Raw genomic sequence first — 21208 nt, 5'->3', positions numbered from 1 at the left:
AAAAAAAAAAAAGTTAATTGTCCCTTGAAAAGAGATAGATACTCATTAAACCAATGAGCCCAGGTGTAAATTTGTAACATTGTGGTCAAACTATAGAGAGGAAGCAGGGAGAGAGGAAATATAGATGTGGGTCATCTTTTTAATCTTATGTCATGATGTGGTCAGAGTACTTCTAACACATAACCTGGCATCTTCTTTTTGGTTTATCCCAAAGTTTTCTTTTTTGCTTTCCAAAATTTTTGGTCGCACAGCCTGTGTGTCCCTCACTCAATTCACTGATCACATCAAACCATGTCTAGAATTATGTTTTTAAAGTTGTGCTATAGGAATTTGTTTTTATTTGAGGATCCCAAAACATTTAAATGGCCTTTTCTTAGGCTTTCTAGGGCAAATGTGAATATGTAGGTAGGGCAAGTACATCTTTCGCAGGTTCACTTACAGTCTCACATCGTCCCAGGTGTATTGTGAATACCTCTGCTGCCTCACAAAACTGGTTCCTTTGAACTCTGAAGTCTAGGGTGTAACCAATTGCTTTTGGCTGCCAATGCTCTGAGGAAAACCATGAAGCTGTCTTCCAAGCTAAAGGTGCCTCTGATTTATAAACTGTGCGTTTCAGAGGACAGAGGTGACCCCACCGTGAGAAGAATGTATTAGAGACAAAGAGCCTTAAATCCCCCTGGTTGAATTTGACAATTTTTGGCGATTAGCATCAGCACACCACCCACCCGTAACTGTGAAGGGAGTGGCAAATACAGTTCAATCAAAAGAAAACCGCAGGGAGCTTATGTTTTAGATTGAACACGTGACCTTTTATGTCAAATAATTTCCACTGCCCGCCCCCCACTGCCCCAAATACTGGACGCTCAATTTTTTATTGACTATCTTTCTAAAATGGCACCTGGACTCTTGGTTTGAGCTTACTGGTAGGGATACCAGAAATGTACTGATTGTAGAGCAAAACAACTGCCTCCCAAATCCGATAACCCCTTTTCCTGAAGCCCACATCCATGGCTCTACAGTTACCAACAGAGGCATTTCAGTTTTCTTTGGGTGAACTTTGTCCACAGAGATAGGCTGATGACTGAAAGGACATAAAGGAAGCCTGTGTCTGTGGCCAAGAACATCATTCTGCTAGTAAATCAAAACAAATCAGTCCAAGTTTGCCTTCAGAAATATGGAGAATAAAAGAGAACATGGTCTCTTCCTGTTGGGCTGTTCGACAAAATCAAAGCCAAAGACTCTAAATAGTGAGTTACTTGTGTCTTAAAAAGAAGGAAGCAGTCTAATTCAGTTTGAAGAGGCGATGGAGAACACATATCAAAAGCGGTCTTTTAGCAAAGTGTCTCACAAAAGGACATTTTAGTAGTTTGCATATGCATTAAAAAGCTGCAATACTTGGTGTATTCAGGTAAGTATAGAATAAATAGGAAATGGTGAGATCATCAGAGATTTCCCACTTCACATTCACACAGCTGAACAAAGAGCTTCATTATCGTCATGGCGACACAAGGACGCATCTGCAGGGCCATTCACCCCTCCTTGAGGTACCTTCATCAATGGCTGCGGAGCATGGAGAGCAGACGCCTTGTGCTAGAAACTCAAAAATTATTTTTGAATTCACTAAAGTGAAGTGTGTGTGTGTGTGTGTGTGTGTGTGTGTGTGTGTGTGTGTGTGTAAGGGGTATATGTGAGAATCCCACTTTCTACTTAATACCACAGTTGGGTGCTTAGCTGTAGCCACTGCTTCTATTTCTACATTCACAAAACTGGCAGATGAAACATGAAAAAGAATACTGACTCTTTAATCTCTGCTTTTCCACCTAAGGCCCAAGGCAGGCTGACAGGGAACTTCATTCTGGAAACAGGACTTTTTTTTTTTTTTTTAAATTCTGGATTACTTTTCCCTCTGCTTTTGAAAACTATGGGTTTCTAGGGGGAGTGAACCTGACATAGACTTAAAACAAGAACAAGTTCCTTTATCTAAAAAAGTTATAGTCCTTGATGCTTCCAGGAAGGTCATTTTCAAAACCCATAGGACAAACAGCATCAGAGCCAGCAACTGTGCATTAAGTGCTTTATTTACTTGCAATGGAGACAGTTTTTCATTTAAAATTGCTCATAGGATCAACCAAGGCTTTGATGCTGTGCAGACTTGCCTATAGATTTTGCAATTAGTGAACTAGATGTCTTAAATAGCAGGCATCCACGAATTGGTTTTTAGGTTTTTTTCTTTTTTGCAAATCTATGTGCTGAGCAATATTTGGTAAAGTTTAATGATATTTGATACTTAATCTGAGTTACGAGCTTAAGGACAGAAGACCTGTGGATGTTCTGTGATGACTATGTATCATCTATGGATTTTTCCCCTAATACACTAATGACAGGCCCTGCCTGAATTGCTATCTACGTGATTTATAACCTCAGAAGAGGTTTTTTCCTATACCCCAGCCAACGGATAGATTTTTATTAACTGTTAATACTGAATCATGCAGAAAACTTTTCATTGATTTAGAACATGTCAATTTGTTAAGTTTAAAAACTAAATTTCCCTTTCTCCATGATAATGTACTGAATTGGAGGCCAAAGCTTTTAAACACTGATGGTATCGTCTTCTAGGATAGGAAGGATCAAAGTGATTGTTGGCATGAGTGACATCTGAGATCTCAGATATTTTTTTCAAGCTGTTTTCAGTTCAGCCAGGGAGCTTCAGTCCCACTCATCCCAGCCCTTCTCGACCTAGAATAGTTAAGGACAGAGGAGTTTTTTTTTTTTTAGCTCGACGCTTTCTTTTTTCTGCAGGGAGTTTCTATATAAACGAGAAGCAGTGGAATTAAGGGAGATTTATGGCTAGGAAATGAGGGAAATGGCGGATTGATTCACTCATTCACTAAATATTGTTCCGAATGCCTACACTGTGCCAGGCACTGGGGGATAGCTAAGGGAGCTGACTGTTGTGGGCCTTTCTTCCTACAGTTGTCTCAATTAGTCACAGTAATTCCATTTCCCTTGCCAGTGGCTGGTTTAAGTTTGGAATATGATGAAGTGCTGGACAAGGAGACTCCAGGGAAGTGTCTCTACTGTGAGATATTGTTGGAAAAGTTTCTTTCATCCTGAAATAGGATTTGCTTCTATTTGCCTTTGAATGGGAGACAGATGCTTATCAGTCATTTTCACTAAGAAATTTATAACTGTGATAACCGTGATGGGAAGTGGTATGTAAGCCTAGGAAAGCACGGGGGGGGGGGGGTGTCTGACTGGTGAATTCTTCTCCTCCCTTTAAAAGTGAAGAGTAATGGAGTCTAGGGGAGCTTAAGTTGGGATGTAGGGTGAACTAAAAACAGGCAAAAGGGGTGACGTGGATCTTATACTCAGATTTCTTGTGTTTCTGGATGCAATCATTTCATTAAGTCCACTCACTATCTTTAACAAGAAAGATATAAGTGGTTGAGGCTCAGGCATACAGAAATCAGCATTCTGTAAAAACAGCGATATTGAAAGGAGCCCAGACAAATTCCATTTGTTCACCTGTTCTGTAGATTTTCAGCAATCCGAGTACTTTGTTGTGAAAGTGTTGCAGAGACTCCCATGTAGCAGTCTTTGTTGACTGTCCACTGAACAGCTCTTGTACCACTGCCTTCTGGATACCAGGACTCTAATCTGGGGTTTTATGGTTGATGATCCCCTTTCAAATCCCGGGAATAAACCTTGATTGTTTCAACCAGTCATGATAATGCCACCTCTTGCGGGTGTGTGGCTTAGGCTTGGGCATTTTGTGAAACGCCGGACCATGAGCCATAAAGGGGCATCTCTCGACTGGAGGTCCTACGGGAATTTTTTTTTTTTCTTTCCAAAATGAACACAAGTAACGACTGACCCTTTGCTGACTTTGGACATTGTGCTGTGAAGAACTGATGAGGGGTGGTGCTTGAGCTGTCTTTTGATCATGAAGACAATTACAGAGAAAGTAGAAGCCATTTTTACTTGGGTGTTCTGTTATTGCAACTACAAATGCATCCTAGCTGATATGCCCCACCAAAAATTCTAGGAAGCCAGAGAGAACATGAGAGTTCATAAAAAAGGTTCCAAGAACCTGATCCTTAGTTAACCTTGTATTTATGGAATAAAACATTGTATGCTAAAGACATACACAAATTAAATCATATGCTGCTCATTTGTGTAAAAATGTAGTTTTTTGAGATGGGCAGGGTGTCATTAAATCAAAGTTTTAAGGAAAATGTTTTTTTGAATATATTGCTTATACAAGATTAAGAACAAGATGCCATTATAAGAAGTAATAGAATTGATTTTAGGTTAATTAATTTAGGTTAAAATGGATGATTTAGAAGTATTTTTTTTTCTGATCATGCTTTCTAAGAGCAATAAATTATCTTCTCTCAAATGTTAGGTGTATTTTTTTGAAATAATAAAAGCAGCTACTAATTGAAATAGTAATAAGAAAACCCCCAAGAATCCATGTTAGAAGTGTATTAGGATATATCAGTCAAATCGAAGTTCTGGCTGACTCCGAGCAGAGAGAAAAGATCATGTATAGGTTTATTCTGTGCCCTTTTGTAAGCTCTTCTAAGTCTGGAATGGCCTTAACAGCCCCCGTGCCCACTCTCGCATCTCCTGCCATCTTGGCTTCCTGCCATCTTTCCAGGTCCAGGGAAATCGTGCCTCCTAAGAAGGGACTTCCCTATCCTTCCTTGGTTACCCCCACCTCTGGGGTTTCTGAGTTTTGTTTATGCATTTTAATAGTCCTGGTTTTATGTCACCTTTTCAAAATCGGCTGTTTTCATCCTGTGCTTTCTACTAGTGTGTAAGCTCCTTGAAAGTAGAGACCACATCTTAGTTATTTTTGGAACCTTATAGCAATACCACAAAGCTTTGTACATAGTAAGTACGCACAAATGTTAGATAATCTTGAACAGGAAATTGGAACAGGAATGTTCACACATGTAATCAGGTACATAGGAAGATATCAACCAGGGGAAAAACTAAAGACCTCTTTTTGAGCTTACAAGTTGACTATTACTGCTGTTTATGCTCTATTAACTTTATCTGCTGATATTCAAAACTTTACATCTTTGTAAAGAAGTCAATCTCGTTATGAAGCTATCCCATACTGGTTTCATTTGAACCTGATTGAGATACCCTCAGAGCCAATTCACTACTTCTATTTTATTACTATTCATATGAGTGCATTCCTCTAATTGGAAAGAAAAATACAGTTCTTAAAGATCTGTAGTCAATTTGTATTTACTTTTACTCCATGTAAAATAATGCCTTCTAAATACTAGTATAGTCAGTGATTCTCAAGATTTAACATGGATTGAGTTAGCTAGGGATCTTATTAACGGCAGATTCGGATCCAGTAAGCCTGGGGGTAGGCCTAAAATTGTGCATTTCTGGAATACACTGGAGCAGGGACACTCAGCTGGTGGTGAGGTCCTTGTTGGTCTCTGTTCTCTGTGTTTGCCTGTCCTTGGACTTGAAAAGGTAAAATCAGCACTTGCCTCTCCTTTCCCCCTCCACACCCCTGCCAAACAAACAAACAAACAAAAAAGACATAAAATAATACTGATACACTCCTTTATTTTGTCTCTGTGTGATAGTCTTTTAGGTAGTGGACAGGCACATGATGTGGGCTGAATTGGCTTTTGAAACAAGTCAGACATGGTAGCTATTACATGCATTTCCTTTCATGGGAATTCTCATGTTCATATGGAAGAAGAGGAAAAACCTCATTTGCTTTGGGAAAAGAAATCCAGCCAATGATTAGGTTGCAGCTAAATCCCTGAAGACAGCCCCGAAAAAGGCTAAGATCAGAAAAATAGAAGAGAGTCCCCTGTGCTACCTGCATTTAGCCCACCCATCAGACTTAATACCTTCCCTTCTCCCTTCATTCTCAGCTTCCTTTACTGAGTGCAATGGCTGCATATCCAAATCAACAATTAAATTCCCCCTTTGTTTGTGTGGCAGATGACAAATGCATGGAGGACATCTTGTGTTTCCTAGGCAGGCAGGGCACTTACTTTGATTGATGCTCCGTTGTGGAAAAAAATGAGCTGGGAAGGAATTGCAATGGAGGGCCTGCAGACTGGAAGGGGATATACTAATTAGTCCTGCATTAAGCAGTCAGCTTGCATTGGCGATGAGACGCCTCCAGGAGGAAAGTGTAGGGGTTATTGATACAAAACAGCATGGAATGCATTATGCCAGGTAGCTGTGTATTAGTTTTATTAGGAAGTATAGAATTTAGTAATTAAGACATAAACACTTAGGCTACTGTATTTTTTTAAAACATCCTCCAAATGTATTGGACAGATCATGCTTTTTAAATCTATACAACGTTATAGACAAGCTGGAAGTCCTTCTCTCTTTCTGAAATAATTCTTCCAGAGTTTCCTTATCCTGCATGCTTCTAGGAAGGGAAAACTGCCACCACTTCTATCCTGCCTGGCTTCTTTTCTCTAAAGTCCCACAGCTCCAGAGCCTGAAGGAGCACAACATTATACAGGGAAAGGAAGTTTCCCCTCAGGCCACTCTTTCCAGGTTTTGGAGAGTTGTCGCTGATTTGACCAGGGAAGAACCCTAGGGGTATCTCAAGACAAATTCAGCATCTTCTACAGACAAAAGGCTGGATGAAAACGGACTAAAGAGAAATGCAGAGAAGGTTTCTGTTTGGTTTAGCATTTGCAGTTTGTCCTATTTTTCAGGCTACAAGCAGAGGTGAAGTAGTAGATGGTTGCGCTGCTCCATTCATATTCAAGAGTGACACAGATGCTTTAGGTAACTGGAGAGTGCAACTCCCGGGAGACACGACTGGTCATCTCGAGGTCAATGCCTCCTGAGCAATGGAAAACTGGAAGGTGATAGGCAAAGATGCTTGCATAATTACTAATATGAGTGGCTTAAAATTCAAACCTCGACATGTTGATTTGGTCAATTTGACCTGAAAAATCAATGAAATTGGGTTCAATGACTCTAGTGAGGTGACTTAATGAAAAAAAAAATCACAGAGGTTTCTGCTCACAGTGTGAAGAAAGAGGACCCCAAACTCCCTTGGTTTTCGAATGCCAGTATAATTTCACTAACCCACCATGTTAGTACAGATAATGTGTTTCTTAGTGATCTTTATATTGAAACGCAGTGAACTACCAGGTGCTAACCTAATAGGAGAGTAGATAGTTCAAAGTTCTTGGTTCAATTTATCAAAGTTGTGAAATGCTGGTGCATCTAAGATTTCCTTTTACTTTTCTTCTTCTAGAGACAAGTTCATCTAAGGATTCGCAGATGCCTATGCTGCGAAAAAGAGATGTGATAAAGATAGCATTTTGAGTTATCAGAGACTATTGAGTCTTTTTTTTAAAGTTTTATCCATAAACTGGAGCACAAGACAGATATCAAAGTATCAGAATTATTATCAGATGACTAAAAACTGTCTTTCATGGACAGAACCAGGAATTGTGCCAATAGCTCTAGGAAGAAAAGCTAAATAGTTAATGTGGTTTATTTTTTAACCATCTCTTTGTTTTAGAATTCTATCTTATTCTTGAACTGATTCTATGTCACCATGACCTTCTCCTGCCACGAAGGCACAGTTGAGGCATCCTTCAGTAATAGCCTAGGGCTTTGGACAAGCAAGATGCTGTGCTGGCTTTTCACCTGTTCTTCCACTGTTTACACAACCAAGACTTATTACATGCTCTGTCATTTTGTTACTGGGCTGGCTTTGGTTGGAGAATTAGGTAAACATGGGACATTCCATCACACAGTTTTAGACTCAATCTTACTTTATAATGATGAGAATGTTTATTGTACAAAGCGAGGTGCACTTGTATATTTTAGCATTTTATTTTGGTCACAGAATGCAAAACCTGACATTGGCATCAGTTTGATGTGTGTGTGTGTGTGTGTGTGTGTGTGTGTGTGTGTGTGTGTGTGATTGAAGATATTAAGCACTACAAGAATGTTGAAATTTCAATCTGATTAGGATCAAAATTCTTCAGGATCAAAACACTCCTTTTCCTCCCCCTACAGTTTTACTAATTGTGTGCTACTTGACATTGTGGAGTTATTCCGCAGCGTGATAGCTAAATATGTGAAGTGTATTTTACTGTGCAGAATTATCAGCTCATTCTATTTGTTTTTCATGTGTTTAAGGTTACTAAAAGAACTTAAAATTAGAAGTCATGTGTATGACTTGAAAGATTGAACTCAATCATTGTTAGCAGGCTAAATCATAAAGCAATAGTCAGTATGTCAATATCAAGTAATGAAAAAAATCACAGAATTTGAAAGCATATCTTCTTTGTTTATTAGCTGGCAAGATACCAGAAAAATTAGGAGACTAGCACAATAGTGATGGAGGAGTTGTTTATTTTCAGCACTCTCAAATTATTCTGGTTACTGAAAATGAGATAAAAGTAGATCGGAAAGAATGGCATCAAACATATTTTGTTGGAGACCTTTGCTTTATGGGAAGAAATGAACTGCCCTAGCTCACTGTTCCTGAGGAATTGTGTTTCTTCAAGCTGTAAATCAAATCTCAGAGAGATAGCATGATGTTTTCCAAATAATAACTGAGGATGACAAAGTTCTTTTTGTCAGCATCAGGTTTCTGAATTTAGACCTCAATTAAGATTCCCAAATGAAAAAGCACCCCTCTCTCCCCGCACACAAGGTCTATGACAGTGCCCTACAAACCATAAATTCATTGTTTTAAAGTCCAAAAATATATTCATAGCTTCCTCTAAAGATTCTGATTTTTCTCTACATTCCCAGCTACAAAGAACCTGATGTTTCTTGTCAGGGAACAGCATCATTTTTTTCCCTCCAATTAATTGAAGAGCCATCTGCTTCTGTGATACACAACACCCATTCATTCAAAGCAACAAGTGTGTCCCCTCTGTCCCTGGTGTACAATACCAAGGCACACACTCCGTGCTGGGCGTAGAATCTGCCAGAGAGCGGTCTTGTGGACAGGCTTTTCCCAGAGACATGATATATATAAAATTTGACACTGAACTTGGCCCCATGTCATTGTTGCTAATGCAGGGTTAAAAATGCAGTACAAGAGGCTCCCACTTTGAGACTTTGGCTAGCTTACTGTGTCTCTATTATGCTTTTGAAGATCTAAGTTTAAAATGAGCAAACAACTGCAAAGAAAAGCCCTGAAACAGCTCTCCTCAACCATGGCCAGAAAGGGGAGAGGAAGAAAACTCAAAGGCCACCTGGCTGGCTTTACTATTAATACACAAAAGCTTCAGCTTCAAGCTGTATCATCTCATTTGTGGCACGCTGCGTGTATCTAAAACCAGAGTTTAGAACCTTCCAGGAATACAGCTGGTAGGGCCCTCACCTTTTAGGAAGAGTCTAAGGAATGGTCACAAAAAAAGGACCTTTGGTTGGCAGAAGGCGGCCTCTTCCTAAGAGGCCCCCCAGATCAGTGCCTCTCGCCTTATGAGGCTGTCAAACCCCTCCCGTGCATGGGATAAACAGCGCAGCTGAATTTGATGAGGAAAAATTGCATGAGGACGCTGGTGTGCCAGTGACTGCTCGGACCCTGCCAGAACACTGCTTGTTCTGCTTTGCGTAAATGCCACAAAAGGTACTGGGGAGGTCAGCCTGCGGGTCAGGAGCTGGGAGCCAGACTCAAAGAGCTGAGGTTAGTTTCTCTCTCTCCAGAGTCGGGAGATGGAGGTACCTGCCCCTCCGAATAACCCTCCTTCCAGAATACAGTGAAAAGGAACCACCTTTGAGAGCTGCTGTGTCCACACCATGTGCTCTGCCTCTGCTACTGGGCTTCCTTCTCGCCCCAGTTGCTAGTCAAGAAGGAATTTTTATAGGCTCTGGCCTATTTGAACTTGACTTCTCCCATGTATATTTTGAAACCGAGACCACAAATTTCAGAGTGGAAGTTGCTCTCTAGAAAATGAAAGGGTCAGGAAAACACTTAAGATAAAGGTTACCCCATCACTTTATGGGAGACAGCAAAAGAGACCATGAAATCCTGGGTGAGCGCCTAAAGATCCAGCAATTTCTCTGGACCCGAGGTCCAAGTTTCAATCTAATTCCAACACAAGTTGAAGTGATTTATGTTTCACTTATTCTCACCGCATGCTGACAGTCATCTCAAATGTACACAGGAGACAGGGAGAAATCGGTATTGAAATCAAACAAGCATCAGAGAGAGAAGAAACCAGCCAGGGTGTGCTGACACACAGGAGGTACTTACAGTCCAAGTGACTGTGCCTGATGCCCTCGACGTCCTCGGCGTGGATGAAGTGGTAGCATCTCTTCCCCACAATGTCTACAGGGGTCAGATCCATATAATCACTGATCCTACAATGAGAAGGACACAGACGGGAACTCAGAAGAGAGGGAAGTTATAGAAATTGTCAAATGACTGAGAAACGTATCTACTGACAATTTTCATTATACCAGGGTACCCGGGAGGACTTGGCATTTTGAGGGAAAATCCTTTATACATAAGATGATTTCTTTAATGTATAAAAGACGTTTTCTAAAGTAGGAAATGTGCTAGATCAAGCAATTATTTTAAAGTGATTACATGGGTTTTTCTTTTCTTTTTTGGCATCAGAATACACATTTAGACAACATAATTCCATGAAATTATTGAGAATCAGCGACAATGCAAGATCTTCATTAGAGGCCAAGATAATTCAAGGTTACATAATAAAATAAAAACATGTTATGTTTATACCAAATGATTAGAGACACCTTTTATTTAAACAGATTGGTCTTCTATTGGGTATTTCCATGAAAAAAGGGCTTCGACTGCTTCTTGGCACCAAGTCCAAATTGGCATTTCAAGGGATATAATTTAAATGCTGAGACATACAGATGCCTGGGGGTATTATCTTTTTTAGTCTTAGTCATTTGGGAGCTCAGCTTTCACTCCTGGCCCTTTTAACTGGTACTTTGTGGTAGATTCCACACAGAAACTTTTAAACCATTTCAGCAGCTCTTGCAGCTGGACATTAAGAGTGTGTGTGTGTGTGTGTGTGTGTGTGTGTGTGTGTAACCCTCTGTCATTGATTGTACAGACGTCAGTGTCCTCAGGCGGCAGCACAGGAAAACAGAACAAAAATGGGAAAACATGTTGGGAGAATCTGCCTGGTTTACACAAACACGTCAAAAAGCTTATTATCCTTCTCCCTGTCCAAGTGCACATTCATTTTGGTCAATCCAAAATAAAATATGTCTTTTGTTTAATTTATTCTCTTTAATGTCCCTGTGCTTTTCATGGTTTATGGCTGATGATATATTCAAATATGAAGTGAATCTTTAGAAATGACACGTTTAAGAAACCCATGAGATCACTGCTGGAGAGTTAAATCTGACTCTCAAAGCAGGGAAATAAGAAACAAAACAAAAGCAGGATAACGTGGAGTATAATTAAAATATACTACCCAGTGAGTGAATTTCTCAATGTCTAGCAATACAAATCATATTTTTTTGGCCAAACAAGAATTCTTGGTAAGGTAAGACAAAATGGGGGCAATAAAAAGGAGTGTTTTCTCAGGGTTCGATGGTTTTCTGAAACAAAACAGATTAGTTGGTGTTTTCCTGAAACCATTAGCTGCGTTTCCAGCACAGTTGACACCCCTTTTCTGCAAATGAGGGAACCAGGATGTCATTAAAAGGCCCTCATTGGTGTTTCTGAAATTTGCCAGCTCCCCTGAAAGCATTAGATGTCAGCTTTGCCGGAGGCTGTCCCAGGGAACACTGGGGGCAGGATGGTCTACAGAGTCAAGAATCAGCTTTAGTTTCTAGTTAGTAATTCCCTAATTAAACAATAAACCCAGGGAGAAAGCCACTTTGTTCCTTAGGGAAGACGTTTCTTTAGTTTATTCTTTACTTGAATGAAATCCTTCCAAACGATTGAAGCACTTGTATGTGTTGGTATCGTGGTGAATGTGACCAATTCAAAGTCAAAGACCTCTGACTACATGTGTTGGAAGCCCCAGACCTGTCGGATGACCTCTGTCACAATCAGAACCCTGATGACATCTTCTACTCTGATCCTCAGTTTCCTTATCTGTGAAACAGCCTAAGGAGGTTGTGAAGAGATTAATGAAAGAAACGAACATTTGGGGCCAGCCGAGTGGCGTGTTGGTTAAGAGCTGGCTTGGGACGCCAGAGGGCCCCGGTTCAGATCCCACATATGAGGGCCAGTGACACTGCCCTCTACAGCTAAGATGCTGAACAACAGCTCAACCTGGAGCTGGGCTGCCGTGAGTCGCTGGCGACGGCGTAGGCTGCAGCCCCTGCTGCAGTGGGTTGCCATGGGCTACTGTGTGTAGCCAGCAGCCGTTGTGAGCGGCCAGCAGCCAGCGTGAGCGGCTGTCCAGAAACCGGCGACTGATCTGCCTCGCCGGGGAAGAGCGCAATGATGGTGCCAACTTGGGCCAGTGAAGCAACGTCCTCCACAACTAGACTGAAGAGCAAAACGACAGCAACTTGTCTGTTCCCCTTCCCGTAATTCCCCAGCACTGTTCCCATCCCCCAATTCCCCAATTAAAAAAAAAAAGAAACGAACATTTGTTCATTTTATAGCACAGTCCCTGGCACATGGTATGTTTTTCCCTTAGATTAAATATACAGTTACCTTTCACACAGGTCTTTTGAATAATTACTGTCATTGTCAGTTGGGAAATAATGCTGTATTGTATTGGCTAATAAAGGGTCATGGATGACTTTATTTATTTTTCAGATGGGAAGGGAAAGAAGCTTAAAGTGGGTCGCAGAAAATGATCTCAATGACCAGAGTGGCACCATAAGGCACTCAGGTCCATTGGAGCGTGAGAAAAGAATTAATCTGTGATCACAGGAATGAAAATTAAGTGATGGTTTGGGGAGAGGACAATCACTGGGTAATCGTTAGGTAAATAAGATGAGCCTCGTTTTCCTACTTTCTTTTTTTTCTTTTTTGGACGGATTGGTGGTAAATCTAAATCAAGGGAGCTGACATATGTTTTCAAAGAATGAAACCATAGTTCATCCTTTGGCTTTCTACTTGCCCACCTACCCCCTCTCCAGCATTCTACATTTTAAATCAGAATAAACAGATTTGCGGGCTGTAATTGTGTCTTTCATGGGTACACATGTATGCAATGTCCCTCTCAGCGGTTATTCTGACAAATTCCTTACCATGTAGCCTGGCTTCTGAAGAAAAATATGAGATAAGGAATGCAGGCAGACCCCACAGGAGTAACTAAGTGCATGGTTTATGAATCTGGTGGATTTGGGATTAAATCTTGGCCTCTGGTAAGTCACTTAGCCTTTCTCTCTAAGTGGAAATTGCCTGAAGGCCACTGAGACAGTGGTGAGACCTACCTCACAGAAGAGTCTGGAAGTTTAAATGAGATGGTACATATAATGAGCTTCACACATTGCCAAGTGTGTAATAAGTGTTCAATAAATGTTAGCTACCTTTATTATTACTTGCCAACTCCAGCTAATCATTCTGGCTAACTGGCTTTCCCGATATTCTGTGGCCATTCAAGAATATCTGAGACATGGCCAAATGTACGGTCACGATTATAAAAATTTTAATAAATGCCACCAGAACTTGAAAAATAGACTTAGAGTTACTTATTAAATAGTAGTGACAGGTTCATAATGTCTTCTACTCCACTGGACATTAATAGTTCAGGTGGGTATCTTCTCCCACTGGCGAATTCTTTCCTCTGAATCAAACTCTGACCGGAAATGGTAGGCATTTCTAACTCGGTCTCCGCACCTTTAGCGCTTCCTGATGGACTAAACGCAGATGCTGTCTGTTTTCCTCTTGGCTAGGCCCCGGGGAGGTCAACTGCCTAAACCATTTGACCATTCTGTTCTTTCATTTTTCCTCCACAGGCGCTCACAGGGCTCAGTGAACATATATTGTATTCACACCTGACAACAACCTGTGCCACAAAAGCAACATCGCAAGTTCTCAGTAATTCTTCCTGTGGCACCTGGGGACGGACAGACGGTATCCCCACGGCTTCCTTCAACAGCTGGCACGTGCGCAGCTCCTTTCTACCTCCCTCCCCACATCCCATGATTCTTTCCTCTTTAAATTAGTCTGATGATAGGCTAGTGACCTCTAGGTGAAAGGTCTCAAGGGGCACTGTCCCATTTCCTTGTCCCTTGCTTTGTGCTTAATAGAAAAAGTGAACTTTTAACCAAAGGCTAAAAAGTCCTTTTATAAAAGCTCAGTCCTGAGGAAGGACTGCCAAGTCACTTACACAATGAGTCATCTTTTTTTCTTTTTAATTTATAAAAGTGAGAATTACGAAGTTTTATTTAATGTATGTGTTGAAAGCCCCAGACCAGTCTGATGACCTATATATCAGGATTAGAAGCCTGACGCAATTTCTTTTATGTCCTTTTTTTCTCTGGGGGGCTCCAATTCTCATTGGTTCTCTGTATGTGTTATGGATTGAATGTGTCCCCCGCCAAATTCATGTATTTTAGCTCTTATCCCCAAAGCGATGGTATTAAGGGGTAGGGCCTTTGGGAGGTAATTGAGTTTAGTGAGGTCACAGAGATAGAGCCCCTGTGATGAGATTTGCGTCCTTCTAAGAAGAGACCACAGCTCTCTCTATCCCCTATGTGAGTACACAAGAGAAGGCAGCCATCTATAAGCCAGGAAGAAGGCCCTCACCAGGAATGTAATCAGCCTGCACCTTGACTTTGGACTTCCCAGCCTCCAGAACTATGAGAAGTACATGTCTATTGTTTAGGCCACCCAGTCTATGGTAATTTGTTAGAGCAGCCCTAGCTGACTAAGGCGACGTTCTTAATGCCTATATGAACACTGACCATCCTGAGGCGGGGCCCTTGCAGTAGTCAGGAAGAGGATCTGGCTGAGGTATCAGGAGATAGATACCCTTTACTGCATCATTTTGCCAGTCATGTCTCAGCCCCACTCTCTCCTTGGGTTCCAGGCCAAAATGGGCCTTAATTATAGCACATAGATGTCTGGGTATCCCGATTTATTCCATTGTTGTTCATAACGTAAATCAGGGCAGCTATGCAAATTTTAAATAAAAAGCACGTTTGGTGTCAGTCCAAGCAGCCATTAAAAATAAAATCAGGATTTATAATGAGCCTCATTGGGAGAGTAAAATCCTTCAGCCTGCTGAAAACACCAACCCTCACCAATGTGCAACATACAGCAGGGCAAATGGAAACAAAAACCAAGTACCTATTTTCACAGTAAATGATATTGAGGTCCATATTTACTCGAGTGACGAACATATGGCAGTCGATTCTGACTTCGTTGATTGTAGGGGGAGGCAAGGCATGCGCCACAACCACGAGACCCATGATTTGGCTGGGGACAGTCCTCCCATGGGACAGTGACACCCTCAGTCGTAGCCGGCCTGTTATGTGAATCACCTGCAATAGAACAGAAAGTACAGGGCAGAGTCAAATTTACATCCGGGATGTAACCGAGTTTCTTTTGAGAAATGCAAAATTTCATCTGGCACAACCAATGCTAGCTTGTGTCTTCTGTAATCATAATGGCTGTCAAAGAAAGTGCCCTCAGTGTCCTCAAGGCAAGCGACAAAAGTGAAATATTACACTCTGAGCATTTCTCAAGGCAATATTATTACTATGCTATGCTACTGCTATTTTTCAGGACTTTTTTTTTTCTGTACATTTAGAGGAAGTTCATAAGCAGAGAAAATGAGCATAAAGTTGAGCACTGAGCTGCAAACGGAAACCTTTGCATTATCAGCCTTTGCTAGTGGATGATGTTGGTCTCTTTCCAAATCTGCACTGAGTGGGATTACATGGCCATCTTCTCTCAGAAGTGTGGCTCAGAGCTTTCCTTCACTTGGAGGTTGATATTGCAAAAGGTCAAACACTCCACTCAATGAAAGACTCAGTGGCAATGACATGAGTGGGCCCTGTCGAGCACGGATATTCCATGTTAGGCAGCACTGAGTTACCAGTAGAACCGTGATTTATTGCAGTGCCCATGGGGTTGAAGGTCCGTGGACTTGCCCTTCATTGGTTCCTTGACTTCCTACTAAAGTAGTCTTAGGAAGACTCACACTATTTTACTGGCTTATTTTGGTTACTTGTGCAGAAACAGGAAGGAGAACATTGGGCTGTAATTTTCCGTTTCTTGGCCAAAATACACAATAGTTAGTCTAGGTCACCAAGAGCCAAACAAAATAGGTTCATCATCCTCTCACATTTTAGATGGTATTATTTTTACAAAGATGTCTTTTGAAAAAGCTCCTTTGCTTATAAGCTGCATACAGAAAAAGAGTGTCAACTTCCTTAAATGATGTTTTGGGGAAAGAAAATCAGGAAAGGGTAGAAAGTGGGAAGGACTTGTGTGGCTGTGATTCAAGATGATGGAAGTCATGTGTGTGTGTGTGTGGGGCGGGGTACGGGGGTTTGGAGACAGTAGTGTGTGTGGGGTGTGTGTGTGTGTGTGTGTGTGTGTGTGTGTATTCTAGCTGTGTTCCTAGTACCCTGCTACGGTGTGTGTGGGGGGCCCTCCAAAACCAGGTCATAGAGGTAATCACTGCCATTCACTGGACCCTGGAGCTCAGTTTCGTAGCTGAGTTTCCATATTTAGTTTGCCTTTCCAAATGCATCCCTGAGCACCAAACCATCTTTTGAGATTCTCCTTTTCCCTCTTTGCCATAAGGAACCGAAGTGGGAAGCAGGTCTCTGGCTTCCTAGAAGCAATAAGATCCAGCGTCTTCTCCTTCCTAGGGGCTTGACTGGTCATTCTTTTTTCATTTCTTTTTTGTTTCCCTTAAGTTATTCAGTTTTCCCAAAGCGAGCCACACTGCTGTCAGTCAGGAAGCAGGATCAAAGCTTACGGGCTGCCCTTCAGAGCCCTGGCTGTTCTAAATCATACCTCTCCCCTGTCCTCTTCCCATTGGCATCCAGCGCTGCTGCTCTGGAAATGCCAATGAGGAGGATTATTTAGGTTATTTCAAGAGCAGTTTTTCGACCACCCACATTTGAAGTTAACTAAATTCATACTTAATGCACCTGTGCTTGAAGCTTTGGTCAGATGAGCTACTTTATGAATATTTGAAAATGTTCCTAGAGGCAAGAATGCTAAAACACCATCACAGACACACTTTTTTTTTTTTGCAAGACCTCATTAACTAATAAAGAAATAGCTAAAAGAAATGGGATTAACTTCACAGGAGGGGTGTTAACAGTCCCTGGTCCTCCTCCCAGCTAGGCTTACATAGATGCTCATTTATCATTATCTGTCTTGTTTTATCTGGAACACTCAGCTTCTTGGCAAAACACAAATCTATAAATGCTCAGGAAAATACACAGCCAGAAATGATATGCTAAATAAATGCCCGCTCGGTATTCTATTCTAAAGCGATTTATAGGGTCTGGGCTAGAAAACATTTTGGGAAGGCAGGAAAGCTACTGCGGTGAGCCGAACTGTCTGCATGTCAGATACATCCAGCTTCCAGGCTCCAGCTTTGCCTGCGGCCATTGAGCTATCACTAGGGGTCAAAGTTGGGTCAAGTAGAGGTCTAGATTTGGCAGTTTCTGATTTTGTTATCCTGGACAAGTCACTCAACCTCTCCACATCTCAGTTTCTTTTTCTGTGAAGTGGGGCTAACAACTATTCTGTAGTTATGTTATGAAAACCAAAAGAGAAAATGGAGGTAGACACTTTCTGGATTGTAAAGAAGTCTACAAATTTCATTATGATTCTATTCACCTTTAAATATATCAACTGAATAATAATGACAAGGAGCAATTATTAATCTAATCTCGACCAAAAGCCTAACAAATGAATTATGAAATTTTATCATCCTTTCGCTTTTTAGGTGGGGAAAGAGGCTCTGGAAAGTTCAATCCCTGTCCAGAGTCACCTGGCTTGGAAATGGCAGAAAAGAGCTTAGAATCCAGGTTTCTAGGTCTTGTTGGAGTGTCATTTCAACTTTGTTATCCATGTATGCATCTTATGTACACAGTCATATGGAATGAAACATTATGCCAATTTACTGCCTTAGGTAAACTGTATATAAATCTTTAAAAAAACTTCCCTATAACCAGAAGCTGAGGTTATTTGAAAAGTCTAACGAACAGCACAAAGAAGAAGGAAAAAAAAAAACCTAAAAAAATTACCAACTCAGTAACTAAACAGTTGTCAAGAAATATCAAGGAACAGGGAGTATATTTGTCTGTATGCACATCTGGAGGTGAGGAAGGGTGAGACTGATAAGAAAGGGATATCTGATAGGTCCCATAATTAATTTTTGGTTTTAAATTCATGCATTTTCTGAAATCCATTTCATAATGCCAACAGTTGTTTTTTTCCCCCATGTGACAGGTTATGTGCAAATTTTAGAAACATGTCTGACAGCGTGTATCTAAACATGTAGTTAGTTGTTTCACTTTGTAGTTGTTTTTGAGGCCTGAAACGTAGAGGAAAGAGCATTGTCAGAGGACCTGCGTTCAAATCCTGCCTCTAGCGTGGCATTGCCATGCAGCTATGATGCTCAGAGAACTGAAATGACTGCCTTGGTTTCCAGGTCAGTATATTAAAGATTAAAAACCTAATACAAAGAGAATAAGTACTCTGTACAGGTGTTCCTAATAAGGTCATCAAAGGGCATTTTAAAAAAATTTGTTTTATTTTCTAAAACACATCATGCGCAAGAGACCTTCCTAGGTACCAGGGAACAGACCAAGGTGACACACATGTAAACCTGTCCTCAGAGTTTATGGACTACATAGCAGGAGTAGACATGTATATTTATCTGTAGTAAAGTAATAGTGGGAGATGACACAGCGTCTGATGGAGAAAGTGGTTTCCATCCTGGTTTTGTGACCGAATCACCTGAGAAGGTTTGTTACCACACAGAGTCCCAGGCTGTGTCCTCCAGAGAGTCTAACTTGGCAGGACTGGGCTGAAGTCCATATTTGTTTGGTTTTTAAAGCTCCAAATGTGATACCTACTACTAGAGATTATCTGGCTAATGGGTTTGGAGTTACACCAGTGGCTCTCAACCTTGCTACACATTGGAGTCACTTGGGGGGTCTTTAAAAGTCCTCATGTCCAAGCTGTATCCAAGACCAATTAAATAGGGATCTCTAGGGTACAGGCCCTTGTAGGTCTTATAGGGCTGCAGAGAGGATTAAATGAACATGTCTATAAAGTGCCTAGGTATATGCCTGCTACGTAGTATATGCTCAATTAGCACTATTTTTATTAAGTAACAGATATACACCATAAGAAAGGTATAGAATAAAGTCTTTGGGAACTCAGTGTAGGTAGAAAATACTTTTGACTGAATGGATCAGGAAGGCTATGTGAGACTGGCATTTGTTGATATAAGATCTGATCATAGAATGGTGAACGGGATTTTCAGATAGAGAGAAGAGCTAGAGCCAAAGAATATAAAAGGGAACCTATTGGGAGTGCCAGGGCTCCAGGAGAATAGTTGGTGTCAGCAGGGGAAGAGATGTGGTGGGCCAACATGGCAGGTACAAGCGGTAGAGTTGGCAATGGGAACTGGGGAGAAGAGACAGCCCACCAATTTTGAGTCTGTCTCATAAGATGATGGCGATGACAGACTAAGTGGTAACTGGTAAGGCAGGAATTGCTGACCAGTGTGAAGACAAAGATTTCCTTGTAGCCATTTTCTATTTGAGCAGCCTGGGGAGATGCTAGAGAAGGTATCCAGGGGATAGATGGAAAAAAGGGGCTGGGCACTTAAGAAAGGAGAGTTGAAGGTAAAGTTTTGGAATTTTTTTTTCCTGGAGGTGATAGTTAAAACCAAGAAATTCAATGGAATTACCAATAGAGAAAATAGGGAGATGAGAGAAGAACACCAAGGGCATTTTTCCTCCTTTGAGTATCTGAAGCCTAAGGCAACTTATGTTTCTCTCTAAATCATGGTTCTCTTGCTCTATAATAACTTCTGTGAAAAAAGTGAAAATTTCCCAAAGCTCTAAGCCCCTTTTTTCTCCACCCACAATTCCATTCGGATATAAATGCCACACTTGCCATATCGTCGCTGGTAGTAACAACCCACGGAATGGGATGGCTTCTTTATAAAGTTAAGTAGGTGAATGGGAAATGAGTTTGAATACAAATATCTAAGCCTAAATACTAATATAACGTCAAAGCCATCAAACTATGAAAATAACGTTGTAGCTTTTAAAATGAAAGGCTACTGTGGAGTAGAAATAACACTGAATTGGGAAACAGAACATCTGATTTCAGTTCTGATTTTGGTAACTTTGGGAAGTCCTTTGGCTAGGGCAGTACTTCCTCATATATAAAATGGAGGATAAGAAGCAGGTGATGATACCTAGGGCTCTCATTAAGTTCTAGAGAGTTCTATGACCTAATACTCAATACGAGTGGCCCTTCCTGTCCTACCTCTCTTTTCTCCATGGTGGGGGTGAGAGTTTTAGAGGACAGCTGCAAGTTAATAAATGCAGAGCATACTTTAAGAATTAATCAATAGGGTTTTTATGAGTCATGTCTGACTTGGAACAATGCTTTAGTTTTGGCCAACACCGGGTAAAAATTGCCTCTGTGTTCTGAAGGTTCATCTTAGTCTGGTCTTAAGTCTAACCTACAGGCATTCTTCAAAAGAGATTTCTGAATGAAAAGATTCTTTGCCCCCCTGAGCTCAATTTTATATAAGAGCTTTGCCTTCACTGAACTTCCTTTTATTGTTCTTGTTTTATCATAAAGAGCTATACAAAAATGCTAAAGCCCATATTTTTCTAAACCCCTTACCCAGCACTGCCCAGATGCCAGCCCCAGCGAAGGAGAATACACAGGATTTCTGAATTGAAATTCCACTGTCTTTGATAAAAATGTCCAAATTAGCAGTATTTGACAGTCCCATATTGAAGAAATCATTGTTTGACTTTTATTTTTCTTCTCTGATACAATGAGTGGATATGTGTGAGGCTGTAAGTACACATCCTCAGAGTTTAGGATGACTGTGGGAGTGTTAACAAGCCACGTTTCTTGGACAAATATATATTTCTCTCCCTGCCATATGCTCTTTTCAGTTGTCTGTTAGTGATAAACACTTAGATGTGCTCCACTAATATCTTCTCATTATAAACCAACCCCTCACAAAGACCTTGATAAAACCTCCCCTCTGTCAATACTTAAGGAAAGAAAGTCTGTAACAGAAAAATACATCTGGAAACT

At 40.9% G+C, this 21208-nt stretch overlaps 1 protein-coding gene across 8 annotated transcripts in view; it reads right to left on the bottom strand.

Moving 5' to 3' along the window:
• Positions 1 to 21208, bottom strand: part of NPAS3 (neuronal PAS domain protein 3) — an 897388-nt gene that overhangs the window by 12685 nt on the left and 863495 nt on the right. For all 8 annotated transcript variants that reach the window (XM_019656776.1, XM_019656779.1, XM_019656780.1 and 5 more), the window contains 2 exons: positions 15227 to 15420; positions 10241 to 10347 (listed from right to left, as the gene is read on the bottom strand). In XM_019656776.1, the coding sequence (XP_019512321.1) occupies positions 10241 to 10347; positions 15227 to 15420 (301 nt within the window). The remainder of the gene's footprint in view (positions 1 to 10240; positions 10348 to 15226; positions 15421 to 21208) is intronic.

This window comes from Hipposideros armiger, unplaced genomic scaffold, assembly GCF_001890085.2.
Source record: "Hipposideros armiger isolate ML-2016 unplaced genomic scaffold, ASM189008v1 scaffold_265, whole genome shotgun sequence".
Classification (NCBI taxonomy): Eukaryota; Metazoa; Chordata; class Mammalia; order Chiroptera; family Hipposideridae; genus Hipposideros; species Hipposideros armiger.
Note: the sequence above shows the minus strand (reverse complement) of the source record. Positions and strands in the feature narration are given on the sequence as shown.